The 18,812-nt window shown below is 35.7% G+C and overlaps 1 protein-coding gene and 1 long non-coding RNA gene across 2 annotated transcripts in view; one reads left to right on the forward strand and one right to left on the reverse strand.

The window, feature by feature from the left end:
• Nucleotides 1-18,812, reverse strand: part of COL9A1 (collagen type IX alpha 1 chain) — an 88,556-nt gene that overhangs the window by 45,105 nt on the left and 24,639 nt on the right. Inside the window, exons 10-19 of the mRNA XM_086707173.1 lie at nucleotides 18,726-18,788; nucleotides 12,667-12,720; nucleotides 12,370-12,405; nucleotides 10,019-10,042; nucleotides 9,083-9,136; nucleotides 7,514-7,567; nucleotides 6,827-6,859; nucleotides 6,052-6,108; nucleotides 4,573-4,626; nucleotides 384-437 (exon numbers count right to left, since the gene is read on the reverse strand). Coding sequence (XP_086563299.1) covers nucleotides 384-437; nucleotides 4,573-4,626; nucleotides 6,052-6,108; nucleotides 6,827-6,859; nucleotides 7,514-7,567; nucleotides 9,083-9,136; nucleotides 10,019-10,042; nucleotides 12,370-12,405; nucleotides 12,667-12,720; nucleotides 18,726-18,788 — 483 coding nt within the window. The remainder of the gene's footprint in view (nucleotides 1-383; nucleotides 438-4,572; nucleotides 4,627-6,051; nucleotides 6,109-6,826; nucleotides 6,860-7,513; nucleotides 7,568-9,082; nucleotides 9,137-10,018; nucleotides 10,043-12,369; nucleotides 12,406-12,666; nucleotides 12,721-18,725; nucleotides 18,789-18,812) is intronic.
• On the forward strand, nucleotides 4,025-6,343 carry LOC147581018 (uncharacterized). Its single transcript, XR_015251316.1, has 2 exons — nucleotides 4,025-4,376; nucleotides 5,853-6,343. It is a non-coding gene; the product is annotated as an uncharacterized LOC147581018 (long non-coding RNA).

Below are 18,812 nucleotides of genomic sequence, written 5' to 3' on the forward strand. Positions count from 1 at the left end.
TCAAATCCAGTCGATGACCTACCTGCTACAGATTCAGCGAACCTGAATTTTTCCGTATCATATGATAGCACCATAGAACATGAAACACATATATCATCCTCTTGTGTTCAATATTTGCTTTCAGATAGCCTAGCCCTGAAATCTAGTAAATAAATGTATGTAATTATAGGTACATTTTGTTTTGTTAAAATGGTGCTTGAATGTATAATGGGGATCCTTTCCTATTTCAAAAAAATGGTAAATTCCCAGTGCTGGCTTGGTGGAAAAATACAGAATACCATGTTCATATAATACTATTAATTCAAATGCTAAACATGAAATATTCCAAAAGTCATGAAAAAAGAATATTTGCATATCCTAAATATTTTTAAACAATACTTTACTGGTGGTCCTTGAGCTCCGACTTCTCCCTGTTCCCCCTGGTCACCTTCTTCACCCTAAGAAACAACAGAAAGCACTCCAAATGTTATTGCAGCAAATGAGCATAGATAGATATAGGCTCGTTGTAACTCAGCACATTTTAAATTCATTTGGCATCCCCTGAGTTATGCTACTGTACTTTCTTAAATTAGTTTACATGAATAATCCATATTAATTGTGTAACATTCAGAAAATACAGAGAACTATACAAATAAAGTCACCCAAATCCCACTTTTCAACTATAAATACCTGTAACATCTTAGATGCTTCTCTAAAAAAGGGTGGGGGTGGGAGAGGAAATGACGGAGAGAGAATATGCATACATTCATGTTCCAAGTGTGTATTGTGTGTATGGGGGTGTATTTTTAGGAAAATATGATCATGCTATGCAAACTTTTCCATAAACTACAACATTATTTAATTGCGATTTTCTTTTTTTTTTTTTAATTTATTTATTTTGAGAGAGAGAGCAGTGGAGGGGCAGAGAGAAAGGGAGAGAGAGAAAATCTGAAACAGGCTCCGTGCTGTCAGCACAAAGCCCAACGTGGGGCTCGAACTCACGAACTGTGAGATCATGACCTGAGCCGAAATCAAGAGTCAGACACTTAACTGACTAAGCCATCCAGGCACCCCCAAATTGTGATTTTCATTTTAAACTTTTCTTATTATAATTTTGCTGCCATATACAATTTTTTAAAGTATTTAAATCACTCTTTCTTTTCATGGCTTCTACCTTTGATGTCACCCATTGAAAAGCTTTCTCCACCCCAAAAATACATAAATATTCATCTGTATTTTTCCTCTAGTTGTTTCATAGTTTAATTTCTTACATAGAAATCTTTAATTGGTTTAATGTAAAATGTAAGATAGAAATCTGTCATTTTATTTTTTCCTGGTAATTGGCCGCTCTCTCTAATATCATTTATTGAAGGATATCTCCGCACAGATATCTCTCCCCACAGGCTGGAAAATTCTTCCTTAACATACTAAATTGTTAAATACACTTGTTTTTTCTGATCTGTTTTTTCTGCTTTTCTGATCTGTTGTATGATGTTGCCAATACCACAACATTTTAATTATTGCAATTTCATGATACATTTTAATCTCAGACAGAATTCCTTTACCTTTATTTTTCATCGATAGTTACTCTTTTTCAGTTTTTCCTACATGCTTACTCTTTCAGATGAACTTTAGAATTATTCAGAAGATCTTCACAAAAATACTACCTGCTTTGTATTAGGGCTGCATTAAATTAAGAAATTAATATGGAAAGAATTAGAATCTTTACAATATTGAGCCTTTCTATCTTAGAACTGAGTGTATCTATTTAATCAAATCTTTTTCTTTCAATCAATAAAGTTTTGTTCTTTTCTTCATGTTAGTCTTGAATATTTAAGTTTGTTCTAAGGTATCTTGACTATTTGGTAGCAATTGCCAATGGAATCTTCTTCCATTTTGTTTTCTAACTAATTATTATTTTGACTTTTTGATACTAACCTTATAACCTCTGATATACTTTAAAATGTTAGTATATTCTGAAGAGAAATTCAACTGCTGTTTCTTATAGAAAGATTACTTTATTGACTCTGAGAAAAAATTTACTTTTCCCTCTGACAAAGGTTTTATTTTTTACAATAAGTATACTGCCCTACATTTCCTGTAGTAATGGATATCTCTAATTGTAAAATTAATCATGAGAAAAATTTTACATTTTTAATATTATGTACATAATATTAGATAAAAATCAATTTCTGTTGTTTCTTTATTACATGTTTCAGTTCACCCATGTTCTTGCTCTACAGACCATACCTTAAAGAGATTTTCACACACACATATACACACAGAAATATAGCAAATTGAATAGCAATATTAATATAGAAACTTTGGACATATAATACAAAGAACTAAGTTATGCCTAGATCATTTATACTTGATTTTTGAAAGAATTATGAGGGTATTACATAGTGGTTTTAGTCTCATATTCAGATTATATTCCATAAGATTATATAATTGATGGCAGAGAGGCTGTCCCAATGGGAAAGCCAGTGAATTAGCTATTGGAGTGGGTAATCAACACATGCATACAATTAAATGCTACTTATATTTCCCTACCTATCAAAACAACAGTGACTCATATGTGCACAGTAAGTTTCCATTAGCAAGGTTTGGGATATTTTCCCACAGATTCCTGATAAACCTTGGACTAATACAATTGATTTAAATATTTCACCAGCAGATGAATAGCACACAACTAATCAATAACCCTGACATTAAATGACAAATTTAGGAACAGCAATTTATTATCATTTTACAGAAAGATTTTTGACTATTCATTTCTACATTTATCAACAAATTTTAAAATTTTTATTAACTAATTTGTAAATTCAAGGCAGAGTTGTGAATCCACTTTAAGTTTACAGTTCAGTGCATCTATTACCCTTTCAAGGTTCATTCTTTAATGAGCTATTGTCTTCCTATCTTTATATGTAAGTTTTTAAAGACACCCACTGAGAGATGTAAGTGACAAAACAAGTGAAATAAAGGAGTTTTCAACACCTACCAATAAAATTTTGGCCAGTTATTTCACACACCAAAACAGTTTTCAGGTTCCCCGTTGAAAACCAAGCCATATTTGAGAGTCTGGATAACTGACTTGTATAGGTATCAAAACTATTGGTTTCTGGGGAAGAGGAGGAAAATACTCTGACAGCTCCATCCGCAAAGCCCATGGGACAGGGTTGTAAAAATTCCACAAAGAAAAGGGGCCACCAAAAGAAGGAAGAAGGTATGGATGGCATCAAAAATAACAGAAGTCTACTATATCTGCTTTACTACATGTATTGTTACCTCATGAAAACCTTTTGGTGCACTGTAATATTCTTACACGCCTTTTCTTTGGTGGTTAGATAGTATTCTATTATATGGACATGCCATACTTAATTTAGCCAGTCTCCGTGGTTGGACATATTTTTTTTTCATTTCTATGCCCCTGGCACTTAGAATAAACCCTGGCACACAGCAGGAACTTAATAAATAATTGTTGGATTTTTTTAGTTGTGAATTTTAAGATTTAATGGAGGAATGAGCAGGCAGAAAAATTTCTGAAGTACTCAGTTTTTTCTTGCTCCAATTTGACATTAACCAGCTGTTACATTCCAGATAAATAAAATGCCTTAATTACTCAGTGCCTAAGCAATAAAAGACTTTAAAAATAAATGACCAAACTGTAATAAGGAACAGAAAATGGGCTTACTTATCCTGATTATCTGAGGTTGCTCAACAGACTGATTTTAGCTAAAGAGTTCAAGGATATTAATGCCTGATGATATTAATAAATTGCCTCTCCAGCTCCTCCAAAGAAAAAGACTAATTTTCTGCCTCCACCCCATTAAGGTGTAGAAGGACATAGTCTACAAAGTCTAGAAAACCCGCATGAATAAGAACAGTTTGACTTTGTAAAACATTACACAGTTAACAGGGACAAAACTTTTATTAAGCAGAAAGTCAAATTCTTAGACACTTAAAGGCAATTGACATTAGTGGATTAAAAAAAAGCAAGTAAGTCACCTTACTTTAAATTTCTATGTTGGTTTTTCTGCAGGGCATGCGAGCCCCAATGTAGGCTGTGCTGTGGATGCCATGTTTCTATCCAGACAATAACAGAAGTCCTATCACTAACTCCCATATTACTCAACATCTAAATTCTATTGAAATGAAGTCAGAAACAAATTATTTCAGAACTTAAGATGAGAAGCCATGAGCTATCAACTTCCTGTTTACTCGTGTCAGCAACACTCATCATAAAATTTTACACATGTCATAAAATTTTGTTTACTGGAGTGGGAAAAGTAGCTGAATAATGTTTGACTATCAAAAGCATCAAGGAAAAAAGCTGAGTGTGATTGATTTCAAAAGAAAAGCAAGGGGTAGAAACACAGGAAAGAATGAAATGTATGGTGAGTTACTGTTTTTTACAATTGAACAACATTAGAATATTATACTTAGAATATTAATGCATCTACTGAAAACTTGTCAATCATCATTTGAAAAGGAAGGATAAAATATGCTTTATTATTCCCTATAATTTCTTGTAATAAAAGTAATCACTTCCTCCTAATCACAACTTACCCACTATATATTCATTTTCCTTACCTTGTGACCTTGTCTTCCAGGTTCACCAATTTCTCCTTTAGCCCCTTTATGACCCTAAAAATGCATAATTAACTAATTAATTAATTAATTTAAAAATAACTGTATTGGGTTTGTTACGGAAACTGGTCAGAAGGCTCATAAAGTGATCTTGCTTCCCTAAATCTGTGTCAGTTTCTGCTACACAGAAAAAGGTTACGTCACAAGGAAAATGACTACCTTAAATGACCTTAATACTGCCATGTGTATTACATGACTGTTGTAGATGATAAATATAAGTTTTAGTTAATAGAAAAACACTGTTCTAGAATAGCAAAAGCTTTATTCTCTGGTTCAGCAACATGATATATTGCTGGCAATTCCCTAGATCCCTCTATCCTAAACATCCTTTCATAGTTGGGGTAAGAGCATTAAGTCTTCTCCAACATCAGTAACTTTTTTCCCAAAGATGACCCAGCTCAGCTGGCTATCTCCTGCTCTCTCGATGCTGCTCTGAAAACCCTTCTGCCTCCTCCGTACCTTCATGGGGGTGGAAGGGATCTCCCCAGATGCACAACTTCCACCTCTTCTTGTACACAATTTTAGATGCAAAGGGAAAGCTATTAAGGGCAGTCAGTGAAAGCTGCAGAGCATGAGAAGAAGATCTCCTATCTCTTCCTGTCTGGCCACCTGTTCTAAGCATATGTGTGCTTTTGGTGGTAACATGAGGCAAATGGGAAATGAACATTCCAAAATTAAGTACATCAGAGCTTTCACTCTCAAAGCCACTCTCATTCCAAGAGTGTAGGTCTTCGTGAAAAATAAGACACCAGTCCAGGACCAAATCTTTTGCAGTTGTGGGAACCCATTAAAACTAACCTTAGAGAAAAGGATGACTGGAAAAGCACTGCCCTGGGGCCTTTCAGATCATAGCACAACTCCATTGGTCTGGAATTTTCAAAATAATTTCAGACTCATAGACTAGAGAAAATCCCACCTAACCCCAACATTTAATATTTTTTTATTTTTATGGTAAATTTTGAAGTAACTATGATATAGAGTGAGAGAAAACATTTTTGGGAAGTCTTTTTTCTTGCCTATTATGCACAGTATTCCCTATATTTTCTTAACCAAAATAGTTTCAAATACATTATGTGTGCAATTACCCCCAATCTTCCTCAATAGGAAGCAAACTTCTCTACATTCATTTGGTGTTATAGAGTCTCTCAAGCCAATACATTGTATGGGTATTTCCTCCCCGAACAACAAAAGCACTGTGTGATCAAACATCCATGTCTCCATAGGACTACCTGCCAGGGGCACCAGCCGCAGTTCCTAGGACTGAAGAAGGACCATAGACTAAGCCGCAGAACAAACGAACACAGACTTGCCTAATCCATCACAATGTGGTCTTTCACCAGGAAGGCCAGTGCTTACAGGAAAGGCTCTATTTTTTCTATGGATAATACTCTTGAATATAAAATACTGAAATTGTTCTCTTACCCTCATGCCTGGTAAGCCTGGATATCCTGAGCGACCTGGTGGACAGGAATTGGGACACTGCCAAAGGGAGAGAGAGATAGATAAGGAGAGCATAAATTAGAGCCTCCCTTTATGACAAAATGGTATTTTTTTAGGGATTCTAGCTACAGAATCCCAACATAATTATATTCATTAAATAACTCTGACTACCCCTTTTTTCAGTATTTCATTTTTAAAATCAGAAATATTCCTAGCTCACAGAAAAGTACAGAGTATTCACCATCCAGATTTAATAAATGTTAATAGTTTGCCATATTTATTTCAGATTTAATTTATTAAAGAAATAAAATGTTTCCAGACAATCTAGTGTACCACAACCTGATCCTTTTCCCCTTCCCCTCTATTAGAATAGCTGTAACTTGAGGTCCACATACCCTTGTCAAATTGGCTAACATTGCACTTAGTACAGTTTACCAACATCATCTGAATATCACTCTGTAAGTACAAGTCTCAAAGGAACTGTTTGGCTTCTATCTTCTAAGATTGAGGGGTACTCTGTTGAAAGCCATAAAGTAAAGAGATTATGGAAAAACAAAATCATTTCTATAATGAAAACCAGTTACAATGTGAGTGTATCCAAACTACCAGTCCACTAGTTCTATGGATTGTTCCACCATCCAAGTAAAGTAAAACAGAAATACAACATATTCCAGCAAGGTAATTTTAAGGAGAGTTGACCTGAAGATTACATGGTCTTTGACTTAATCTGTATTTCATTCAAAGGTAAACATCTTACCAATGGATCTCCATCATGAAAACCAATTGTTCCCTAAAGTAAAGAAAATACTAAAGTTAAGAATATAGTTAAATATGTAATTCAAACCTACTAATAATTGAAAGTTCATTGAACAAAAATACAATAAATATATTTGTTCAATAAAATATAAGGAACAAAGAGCTGCATATAATATGCTAATATTCTAAAAATTTTGACTTGTAGGGCATGTTCATTTTGGAGACCCCTAAATTTCAGTATATTATCTCTTTCAGGGGACTGAAGGGATATAAAATGAAAGAATAGAAAATATGGGGTACTCCAAATATAAATTTAAAATATGAATTATCTCCTACTTAAACTCCTATTTTTTAAATTGCTTACTGTATAAATCCTTTGTAAAAACTAGTTCATTTGAAAATGTTCCTTTTATACATCCAAGTTTTGAGCATTTGAGAAATCACAAAAGTCAAAGGACTTCAAATATATGAGTAAGCCATTCCCTGAGAAAACCTCCTTTTAAATTATTGTTATTCCTCTACTTTTCTGTCCTAAGAAGACCCATGTTCTGAATGGGGGAAAAAAACTGGTAGCCATTTTGGAATTTTAGGATGATGACTCAATTAACAAGTACTTCCATTTTTGGTTCTTGGGTTTATTTAATTCCAACTCTCAGACACAAGAAAATTCAAGCTGCAAATAACTTACACTGGGTCCTGGGGGGCCAGGGGGGCCAGGTGGTCCTCTTTTCCCAGGGTCACCCTAAGTTATTGAAAATTGTGACACAGTGGTTATACACATGTCAAAACGCAGTGCATAAAACTGGTAAGGCATGAGAGAATATTACTAGAAACCCCTACAGAGCTCAGTCTTGCATAGACCTGCCACTAAAATCGATGGGTGGCCCATAATCCAATTAGCTCCACAAAACTAGAAGAATAAAGGAGGTACAGTCTCACCAAAGTAATAAAACAAGGCAGAAGGAAGTTTGGGGGGAAAAGCAAAGCCAATTCTTTCCTACAGCATGATTACTGTATTCTGGAAACAAACTGGAAACACCACCTATGTTTTTAGTTGATTTATAGAGGAACTGAAACAGCCAGTACTTCTAGTACCATCCAGATAATGGTGGCAAAAGAAGGTTTGCAGCCAGCCTGAAGCTATGGAATGGCAGGTTAATCTCTGCAATGCCAGATTCTCCCAGGGTACTGTTTACCCACAAGCTGTTACTTGGCCTATCACCATACTGTCTTGCAAATGGCACGATGGCTAAATACAAATAAGCCGTTCAAAGGAAAATGGTTTCAATTCGCCCTAACGTCCACAGTTTACTCCTTGTGTATGTTTTCCTTCTGAATATTCTACCATAAGAAGTCAAAAGCATCTTACAATTATTTTAACTTTATAACCATTTCATATTCATTTGTTCAGTAAATAATTTTATCAAATAGTAAGACGTATGGAGAAGCAAGAAAAAATATATAATACATGGCTCCTACTCTCAATGCATTTACAATTATCTATCCTCCACATAATGTCACTACTTCAACATTTTTGAAATATTGTATAGTAACATCAAGAATTTATTACCAACAATTTCTTCTATAAAGTTCAGCTCTTTATTGCCTAATGTTAAGTTCTGTTGGTTCAATTATAATTTAATGATCCTAACAGAATTACACTTGGCAATAATTTTCAGCTATTCATTTTATGCAGAGAGCCTAATACAAAAGACACTGGACCTTAATTCTGGCTGAGAGTCTATAAAATGGAGGTGACATCTCCTGATTTGATCACTAATTCTGGAAGTTGGGAAGAAAAGTTTAGCTGACAGCCTTGGAAAAAAAAATTAAAATCACTCTACAAAAATGAGGTAGCATTATTATCCATGGTTCCCATCAATATTATGAACTGGAATGAAATTCATCTGCCATTTTTTGGATTTGCAGGGGAAAATATACAGTTAGGGTAATTTGCCTTCTGAGTAACGTCTTCTATTAAATCAGTAAACGTCGGGGCGCCTGGGTGGCGCAGTCGGTTAAGCGTCCGACTTCAGCCAGGTCACGATCTCGCGGTCTGTGAGTTCGAGCCCCGCGTCAGGCTCTGGGCTGATGGCTCAGAGCCTGGAGCCTGTTTCCGATTCTGTGCCTCCCTTTCTCTCTGCCCCTCCCCCGTTCATGCTCTGTCTCTCTCTGTCCCAAAAATAAATAAACGTTGAAAAAAAAAAATAAAAAAAAAAAATCAGTAAATGTCTATCAAAATGCAGTGTGTACTCACAACTGGTCCAACACGGCCAAGCTCTCCAGGGAGTCCTGCTGCCCCAGGAGGACCCTGTATGTATATACACAATAGAATATTTTTCAGCCATAAAAAAGAGTAAGATCTTGTCACTTGCAACAATACAGATGGACCTGGTAAGTAGTATTATGCTAAGTAAAATAACTCAGACATAGAAAAACAAATACCATATGATTTCACTTATATGTAGAATCTAAAAAACAAAACAAAGAAACAAACAACAACAACAAAATAAACTCTTAAATACAGAGAACAACTAGTGGTTGCCAAAGGGAAGGTGGATGTGGGGCAGGAGGGAGGTGATGAAATAGATCAAGGGGATTAAGAAGTATAAACTTCCAGTTATAAATAAATAAGTCACAGATGAAAAGTACGGCATAGAGAACACAGTCAATAAGTCAATAAGATGGTAATAACATTGTTTGGTGACAGAAGATGAGCACACTTACTGTGGTGAGCTCTGAGTTGTCTACAGAATTGTTGAATCATTACATTGTACAACTGAAACTAATATAACACTGTATGTTAATTATACTTCAATTTTTTTAAAAAAGGGTAATTCTAAATAAGTAAAGGGATGTGGTGACTTATGGATGTTTTTTACAATCTATCATAAATGATATCAAATATGATAAACAACTGATTTAGAATTATATCTGTGCTAGCTTTGGTTTCCAATAACATAATAACTCATTTGACTAAATTTTAATTACTTAAAAAGGAACAGAAATTTCTAAAATCAATAAAATTTTTTGTTTAGCAGGATAGAAGTGCTGTCACAGTAGCCACCGAAGATCATGTATGTAGGACACTATAAATACCACTGGGTACTGTCAGTTGGAGAGTAAGCTTGGGAGCTGAGAAATAGGCCATTGTTATAGACTATGTAGAAACACACCCAGAGATGATACTTACAGGGGGTCCAGGAATACCACGGCCCTAAAAGATTAAAATAAAAATTGTTATGGTATGTGATTTAAACTTAGTATAAATACAGACAGACATAATTCAGTTCAAAAACAAAGTATAAACTTTGTCACTAAATAACATGATGCTCATTCTAAAGAAATGACTGGATAAAGAAAAGCAAACATGGCTCTACTCCTAAGGAAGAAGTTTGTTTCAGCACCTCAAATATTCCTTTGATGTCTAAGCTAACCAATAATATTTTTTCCAAACGTTCTCGTAAGAAATCAAAGTAAAGTAGTCATCCACACTTGCCCTCAGGAGAATTTAGCATCACTCACAAAGAAGCACATCAGTTTAAATCTAAGTTTAAAGATTTTTTTTCATCATGTTTTATAAGAAATCTACCTTAAAAGCAATACAGTGTAGTGCTTTATAATTTATAATGTGATGTTTGGAAATTCCCAAACATTCAGCACAGAAAGAGGGGGTGGGGGCAGGTGGAGGCGGGAGGAAAGGACCAGAAACCACGTTCTTTTGACAGGTGGACTATGTTTCTAGACAAATCCAGTAGATAGTGAAAATAAAATGGTGTCACTCTTGAAATGACTTATGACAGGATCCTAATTTGATATCCTAAATCTGAGAGCTAGTTATTTCATCTCCCTCTCCTTTGTACTTTATTTCTCTTTAGCAACACTGAACTGCATATAATCAAGGACTGACCCCACATCTTATTCATCCTCCTAGACTCATTTCCTACCACAGGGACTAGTATATGCTAAACCTTAACTATATGCTTGTTGAACTTCATAAAACTTAACATCAGCTGTCTAGAATCCCTTTTTCTCTATCTTTGCTTTCCAGGTTCAATATTCCCCAATTGGGAATCCTTATTACTCCTTTCTCTCCTACATTGGCTGGAATAACTTCTATCCACAGCTATCTCTAATACCATATTCATGTTAGCTTTTCATTCTAGACTTTTCTAAAACATCCCTATATGAACCATTTAGTAGAATCAATGTACACCCTATGATAATGATATTATTATTTCTAATTATTTAGGCAGCCAAACCAAAACAAACAAGAATTTCACATGAGCAGTATGTTTTAATAATAAGCGGGGCTTTTCCAAGGCATTTCAAGGCATTTGAAGAATTACTCCTATTTGAACATTTTAATATGTAAATCAATTTGGGAAATAAGTGTCATGCTTGAAAATACCAAAGTAATCAATAAATTGTTTCATTATCATAGATCTAGATGTTTGACAAATTTCAAATGTCACTAATTTTTTTTTAAAGGCATCTCTATAAGATGTTGAGCTCTGAGTAAAAAAAAAAAAACGGGAGAAAGGCCAGCAAAGCTATTCACTTCTGAAAGTCGGTTTATAATGGAAAAGTTGACAGACAGTGAAATATGGCCATGAAAACAGTGCAAATAGAAAACAAAGATGAGAGATACAGATTAATGATAAGAACAAAAGAGGAACAAAGAGTAAAATGGAAAGGAAAAGCAGCCTAAGAACCAAACCCTCTAACAGATAAAGAAATAACACAAATTGTGAGATTGGGCAATGCAGGAAAAGACTAGCCAGAGGATTAGGCTGGTAATTATATCTGATGGTTGACATTTCATTAGAGATACAACCAGTTGTGAAGAAAGTGGTGTGATATTATGGTCTAAATACTGCATATTTAGATTTGCTGTTATTATGCAAGAAATGTTTTCTATCAAGGGAAGTAAAGGGGGAGTTGTCTATTGGGAAAAACTACCTGCAAATAGACACATGTATTTATAGTGTGCGTTCAAATTTCTCTAAAATTTTTCTACTCATAGAATGCTTACCATAGCAGAAAAGTCATGAATTCCTTTGTGATGCATATTATGTCAAAAACTGCATTTAAAAATTTCACAATGACATACTACGTGGCAGTGAGAAAGAATGAAATACGGCCCTTTGTAGCAACGTGGATGGAACTAGAGAGTGTGATGCTAAGTGAAATAAGCCATACAGAGAAAGACAGATACCATATGTTTTCACTCTTATGTGGATCCTGAGAAACTTAACAGAAACCCATGGGGGAGGGGAAGGAAAAAAAAGAAAAAAAAGAGGTTAGAGTGGGAGAGAGAGCCAAAGCATAAGAGACTCTTAAAAACTGAGAACAAACTGAGGGTTGATGGGGGGTGGGAGGGAGGAGAGGGTAGGTGATGGGCATTGAAGAGGGCATCTTTTGGGATGAGCACTGGGTGTTGTATGGAAAGTAATTTGACAATAAATTTCACACAATAAAAAAAATTTCACAATGACAGAAAAGGTAGGAGATTTTCAATTCTGTCACTTTATAATTACTTACAGGAAATCCACGAGATCCCGGAACACCAGGTTCTCCCTAAAAATAAAAATAACTTCATTGTACTTAGCCCCTTGTATCATGGATATGTAAATATGTAAATTACATGAATTTTGAAATCATTAAAATACCCCATCTTGGTGTTTTTTCATTTAACTTAATTCAACTAAAACATGATTTTAGTTGAACAAGTGTATTTCCACTGTTTCATAACTAATCTTTCAGTTGATTTGCAAACACTACAATAAAATTATACTTCAGCATCTAATACCAGCAATTAATAACAGGTGGCTAACTTACTTTTTGTCCTCTTGGTCCCACAGAGCCAGGGGATCCATCAGGTCCTGTTAACCCCTAACAAAGCAAGATGATGTTAGAACTATTATAGCATCCTTAGGCAAATCCCTAAGTGCATAATTGCATTTTGTTTATTAATTATGTACAGAATGGTAACTTTTGTATGATGCAAATATTTACAAAGAAATACCTTCCCGTACTCTCATTCAAAGGTAATGTTTAACATTAAATCTGACTGTTAATTTCTGTTGATAAATTTTATCATGCTCCTAGCTTCCTTCTAATTGCATTGTTTATCACTGGGTCCAATAATTTAGTATTTTTTGTCTCCACTTTGGAAAAATGCAATATAACAATTATAGCGTTCTAATAGCTAAGTCTAATGGGACCACAGATCTTGGCTCTGTCAGTTACCCTACTTATGCACCTCCTTCACTTCATTTATAAAATAAAAATATTATATGTCTCTATAACTCTCTAATGGTGTCTTGAGAGTTAATAAAATGTTTCTTCAATAGGAATTAAACATAAACTCATTATTGCCTTATAGCTATCTAAAGTCCTCCAGTCATCTTCCAGCAATGACAGTTGCTTATTGAAGAACATTAACCTTTAAAATAAAATGTTTGAGAGCATGCTTGTTTCTACATTATTTTCCTTAGTAATAATAGGTATAATTAAGTATATATTTTCATGTGTGTCACTTGGTATATAGAATTTAAGCCAATTACAGTAAAACACGTTTTATATCTGTCATATTTAATACTAAAGCAGTTACTAAAGCATATCCTCTAAACATTCTCATTTTCCCTACCAGTACTTTTCTTACCATCACCCTCAATATAAAATACATTATAAAGTATAATAATACTACATGTATACCTGAATTTCCATATTTAGTGAGGATGCATCTTTTAAATTTTTTCTTTACTCTTTGACACTTTTAGATGTCATTTATAATGTAATCTTGAAATATACCTTGCCAAAGATAAATATGTGTATGTGTATGTGTGTGTGTGTACATATATATATATATATATATATATGGATGGATGGAGATATGGAGATATACATATATACACATATGTGCATGCATACATAAACATCTTACAAAACTATTACCAAGATTTTGAAAAAGGTTCAAATGGTATTAATCAAGGGAGGAGTTCCTTGCAAATATGAAAGCCCAACTTAAAAACGGATCACCAAAATGCATATTTAATCGCTCATAGTTTATATAAATATCACTAAAATGTTTTCATTTCATAAATATCACTAAAATGCTTGAAAACTAGTTCATTGGCCACCATTTTTACATTTCTGTACATTAATCCATTTTCCTCATAACTCCAAAGAGTGAATCAAAAGAAGTAAAAAAAAAGTTGAAAATGCTAATTACAGGAAGTTTACCAAAGAACATTATTAAACACACATAAAACAATTTTTCACCAACTTTGACTTTCAATCACCTTAGTCTAAATACAACACTGTAATCTGGGAACAAGCCCCAGCATCTTAGTTGCTGAGCACCTGTAGTAATGGAATGTTGGCTATTGTATTTCAGCAAACCAACCATACAGACAGGAGCGCTCTCTGGAGGCACATATGACACAGACTTTACATACCTCAGAGCATATGTGACTAACAGAACCTCTAACTACCACTTCCTGTGAATGCCCTCCAAAATCAACCCTGGTCAATTCCCACACATGCAACCAACTAACAATCTTCAATCTGTGACTGGAATAACTGACAAGATTGGTGGACAATAGCTATTATATATGGTAGAATTTCAACTGCATAAAAATAAAGCAGAACCAAGTAAATTATTGGACAACATGAAGGCTGCTTCCAGGTTACCATTTATTTAAAGTATCTTCTATATGACATGATAAAATATGTCTATCACTAGGAAGGTCTCTGAATTAAATTGGAAATACGTTTTGGTGTCAGATGCTACAGTGAACTCTGTTATGAAACAGCTATGTAGAAAAGCATAAGCTCCATAAGGACAAGGACTATATGTCCATTATAATAATCCTGGAACATTTCCCCTGGCATCTAACACATACTCGATACATGAGTACTTAATGTTTAATTTAGATTAGCATCTTAGGTGGAAGGATATTACACTTATCCCTCTATATCATCTTTATTTTGGGTTCAAACCCCAACTTTGCCACTTATTAATTGTACAACCATGACAAGTTGCTCAACTGTATAGTGCCTCAGTTTCCTGATCTGCAAAATAGGCATAATATTAATATCTATCTGATATGATAATTTTGAAAATAAAATGATATAAGCAAAATGCTTAAAATAGTACCTGGCGGGGTGTGCCCTGAATAAATGTTAGCTATTTATTATCATCATTATTATATGCTCAGCACTGCTATAGATGTTGTAAAGAGTTTACATGAAGTATAAGACACATTCCCTGCCCTCTGGGAGCTTAAAACCTGATTCACAAAGGGTTCTGCAAACAAATGAACACACAAAATTCTAGATATTATCCTAGAATAACCTGGGCTCTGTATTTCACGGCTTCCTCACATTTCTGTGATCAAACTGATCTTTGATGTCAGACTATTTCCACTTACACTGACCTTTCAGAATAATTCCTTAATAACTCACTATTCTAATCATGTAACATCTGTCAGGGATAGTAGTTGAATACATCCAGAGGATGTTCTAACCTCTTTCCTATAAAAAGTGACATAGGGGCGCCTGGGTGGCTCAGTCAGTTAAGCATCCGACTTCGGCTCAGGTCATGATCTCACAGTTCGTGGGTTCGAGCCCCGCATCAGGCTCTGTGCTGACAGCTCAGAGCCTGGAGCCTGTTTCATATTCTGTGTCTCCCTCTCTCTCTCTGACCCACCCCTGTTCATGCTCTGTCTCTGTCTCAAAAATCAATAAACGTTAAAAAAATTTTTTTTAAGTGACATAGTTTAACCATAATTCCTGTATTTAATTCTAATTATTCTTCTGCCTATCTTAGACGGATGCTATAAGAATGAATAAAACACTATTTTACAAAGCTCACTGAGCACGTCACAGCAAATAGAGCCTGTAAGAATATCTCTATTGATTATTGATAATAACACATTTGTCCTTTAGGTGCAAGGTTATATATATATATATATATATATATATATATATATATATATATATATATTCTACCAGTGGCAGAAAGAATTGCTTTCGTTGCTTTCATATGAATGTTTATGAAGATAAAGTTCTATATGGGACGATACTGAAGCTGACTGTGTTCGGAACTTTCATGCTACTGCTTGGCGGAGAACACCAGCCTTCAACAGTCATTTCCTTCCAGCATTCCAACTACTCAGCTTGTGAGACTCGAGGCATAATTCTACAAGCATAGTTGCCATGAGTCTTTTACATTTTCTGTCAAAAAATCCACTTCACTTAGGATAATTACCCTTTAAATCACGTTCCTTCTATATTCTTCCAAACATCATCTCATTAACCATTTGTTAACGTTACCAAAAAGAACAGCTTTGCAATGAGCCAAAGAGCAGAAGACAAGGAGGTTGGAGGTTTAAGGTCCCACCACTACACTCAGGTTCACCTGACAAGAAAAGATCACTGAAGCTCTCCTAATTACTTAGCTCCCCTATGTTCAGGGATAAACAAACATCAATCTGATCCAGCTACTGATATTTCATTATTCTCAATGTGTAGTCTCAAGGTAAAAGACTTGTTTAACATGTCAAAGGAGCCAAAGAATAGCATAAGCCAGAATCTTATAACTCCTTATGGCTCCATTTCAAAATCTGTTAGAACCGTACCAATGTTTACAAATAATTATAAAATATTAATTATAAATCATTTTTCTTGGCTGGTAATTCAGATACTAAAAATTCACTATCACTCTTTTTCTCTCAGTTTTCTCTGATTATTCATCCATTTAAGATCTTCATTTTGTATCCGCATGAGGCAAAACTATCTGGAGAGAGAGTAAGGTTAAAAATGAAGAAATCTAGTTTCTTTCACTATCTTAACCACTGTATAAATCTGGGTCCCTGAGGAAACTAGTTGTCCTCAAAATTATTCAGTTTTCTTATCTGTGAAAAATAATATTAGCCGAACTTGCCTTCTAGGTTATCGTAAGGTTAAAGGGAATAATGTCTGTGACTGTACTTGAGGAAAAAAGTTCTACACAGATACAATTAGTGTAGTTAACTTTTTGCTTAGTATAGTTAACTTTTGTCCTAGGAAAGGCCTACAATGCTGGCACACACATGAGTTTCTTACTACGATACTGCCGCTATAGACGAAGATAAAACTCCTTGTCATTGTTAACTACATGGTACTTCCAGAGATTTTGAAGCACTTTCACTTGTTTACCCCAAAATTTCTGTTGAAGAGAAGGAATTACTTTACAAAGCAAAAGCAGGCGTTGTCTTTATGACCTCATGGTAAAAGGTAAGGAAGAATTTGTAGCAGGCTGAGCATGCTACAAAAGCACTGTTAACTGAAGCACAGAAAACTCTAGCCCTCTCTCTGAAATTCTTTCAACTCATTACCAAGAGAAGACCAGGTGATTAGTTTATGCTTCAACCACCACAAAACTAATAATAATAATGTAATCATAAATTTTCTTTTTACACAAAAGACTGGTCCAAGTTTCATAGGGATGCAGAAATAAATCCAACCCATATTGGGCTACTGGTTTATTGAGTGGCCTTGTTTGTATCAGACTTTTCTATTATGATGTGACAGTTTCAAGTAATTCAGTGTCGGAAAGAGCTTGAAAGCCAACAAATAATATAATTTCATTTGTATTATACAAATATTAGTTTGATATTCAATTCGTATTATCCAAATATTCGTTCTTGGAGGATTCTTGCACTGCCTCGTGCATCACACAGGAAAGTTCAAACTCAGGGCTTTGAAATGTAAAACAAAGTCTTTCCTAAAGTACTAAATAACATAGACAAATACCCTCATAATGGTAATCTTTTATAAAGAAAGCATATCTTAATAACCACTAAAATCTAGCTTTTTTTCTTCAAAATGTCTTACTCTGTAGTCAAAAATTCTTGGGAATTATAATCATAGGTTTTCAGGTGCTTTCTTTGATTTAGAAAAAGTCTTCGGGTTTCGGAAACAACATAAAGCGGTCACTTGAAGGATAACTTGAGGAATGCACCACTGTATGTTCTCTGAGAACAGAAAACCTTATTTTACCTCACTTTGTATCCCAGTTTTAAAGTCAGGGGCTGGCCTGTAGTAGGACCTCAATAAGTATTAATCCAGCGCACAGAGACAGGGGAAGCCGAGAGTCCTGAAATCATGAGAGTCTGAGAAAGTATTATTTACTGGTTAGGTTTATCCTACAAGCCAGTAAGAGCTTTCCTCAGTTGAGGGGAGGCAGAGGTGTGGAGGTGGGTAAATTGGAGAAAGGTTGCTGGTTCCCAGTTTTCGAGCAACCCTATACTGAATTTGTTTCCGTCAGTGATGCCAGTCAAGAAAACAAAGAGGGAAAACGAGTTTTGAATTGCCTATTCTATGTGTGCTGGCCATTTCCCTGCCTCTGCCCCTCTCCCACATTCCCACTCCAGGACTTCCCCTCAAAGGTATCTTTTTTCTCCTCTTCCTTAGCACTTAGGAGTACTCTACCCCTTCCCGGCCTGCAGGTCCTTTTCTAAATTAATCTAGTTAGTGCCTGGCAAAGAAGCCCCCGCAGAGCCGGGTAAGACTCTACCCCCTCCAGCACCCCCTGTGCCGGAAGTGGGGCTAAGCGAGCAGGCGGGGTGAGCAGGGAAGCGGACCCTCGGGCGTTTTCTGAGAGCCGGTACTGCCCCCGCTGCAGGCTCAACCCAGGGTGCCGCGAGGTAGCTCCACCCTCTCAGGACCCTTTGCATGGAGTACAAGGCCCAGTTCGGGGCCGCAGCCCTGTTCCGGCGTGGACTCCCGCAGTCTGCACCCCTCCGGCGTATCTCTACGTTGCTCCCTCCCTCCCCTGCACCACCCCCACCCCCACCCCGCGCGCGCGTGTCCCGGACTGCGCGCGCTCCCGTGCACCCACGCCTACTCACGTCCGCGCCCGGAGTGCCTGGCTTGCCCGGAGCTCCTGGCTTGCCCGGTTCTCCAGCAGGACCCTGAGCGGGGAGCGGGCGAGGCAG

The sequence above is a fragment of the Puma concolor genome, chromosome B2, assembly GCF_028749965.1.
Source record: "Puma concolor isolate L17-30 chromosome B2, mPumCon1.1.hap2, whole genome shotgun sequence".
Lineage (NCBI taxonomy): Eukaryota > Metazoa > Chordata > Mammalia > Carnivora > Felidae > Puma > Puma concolor.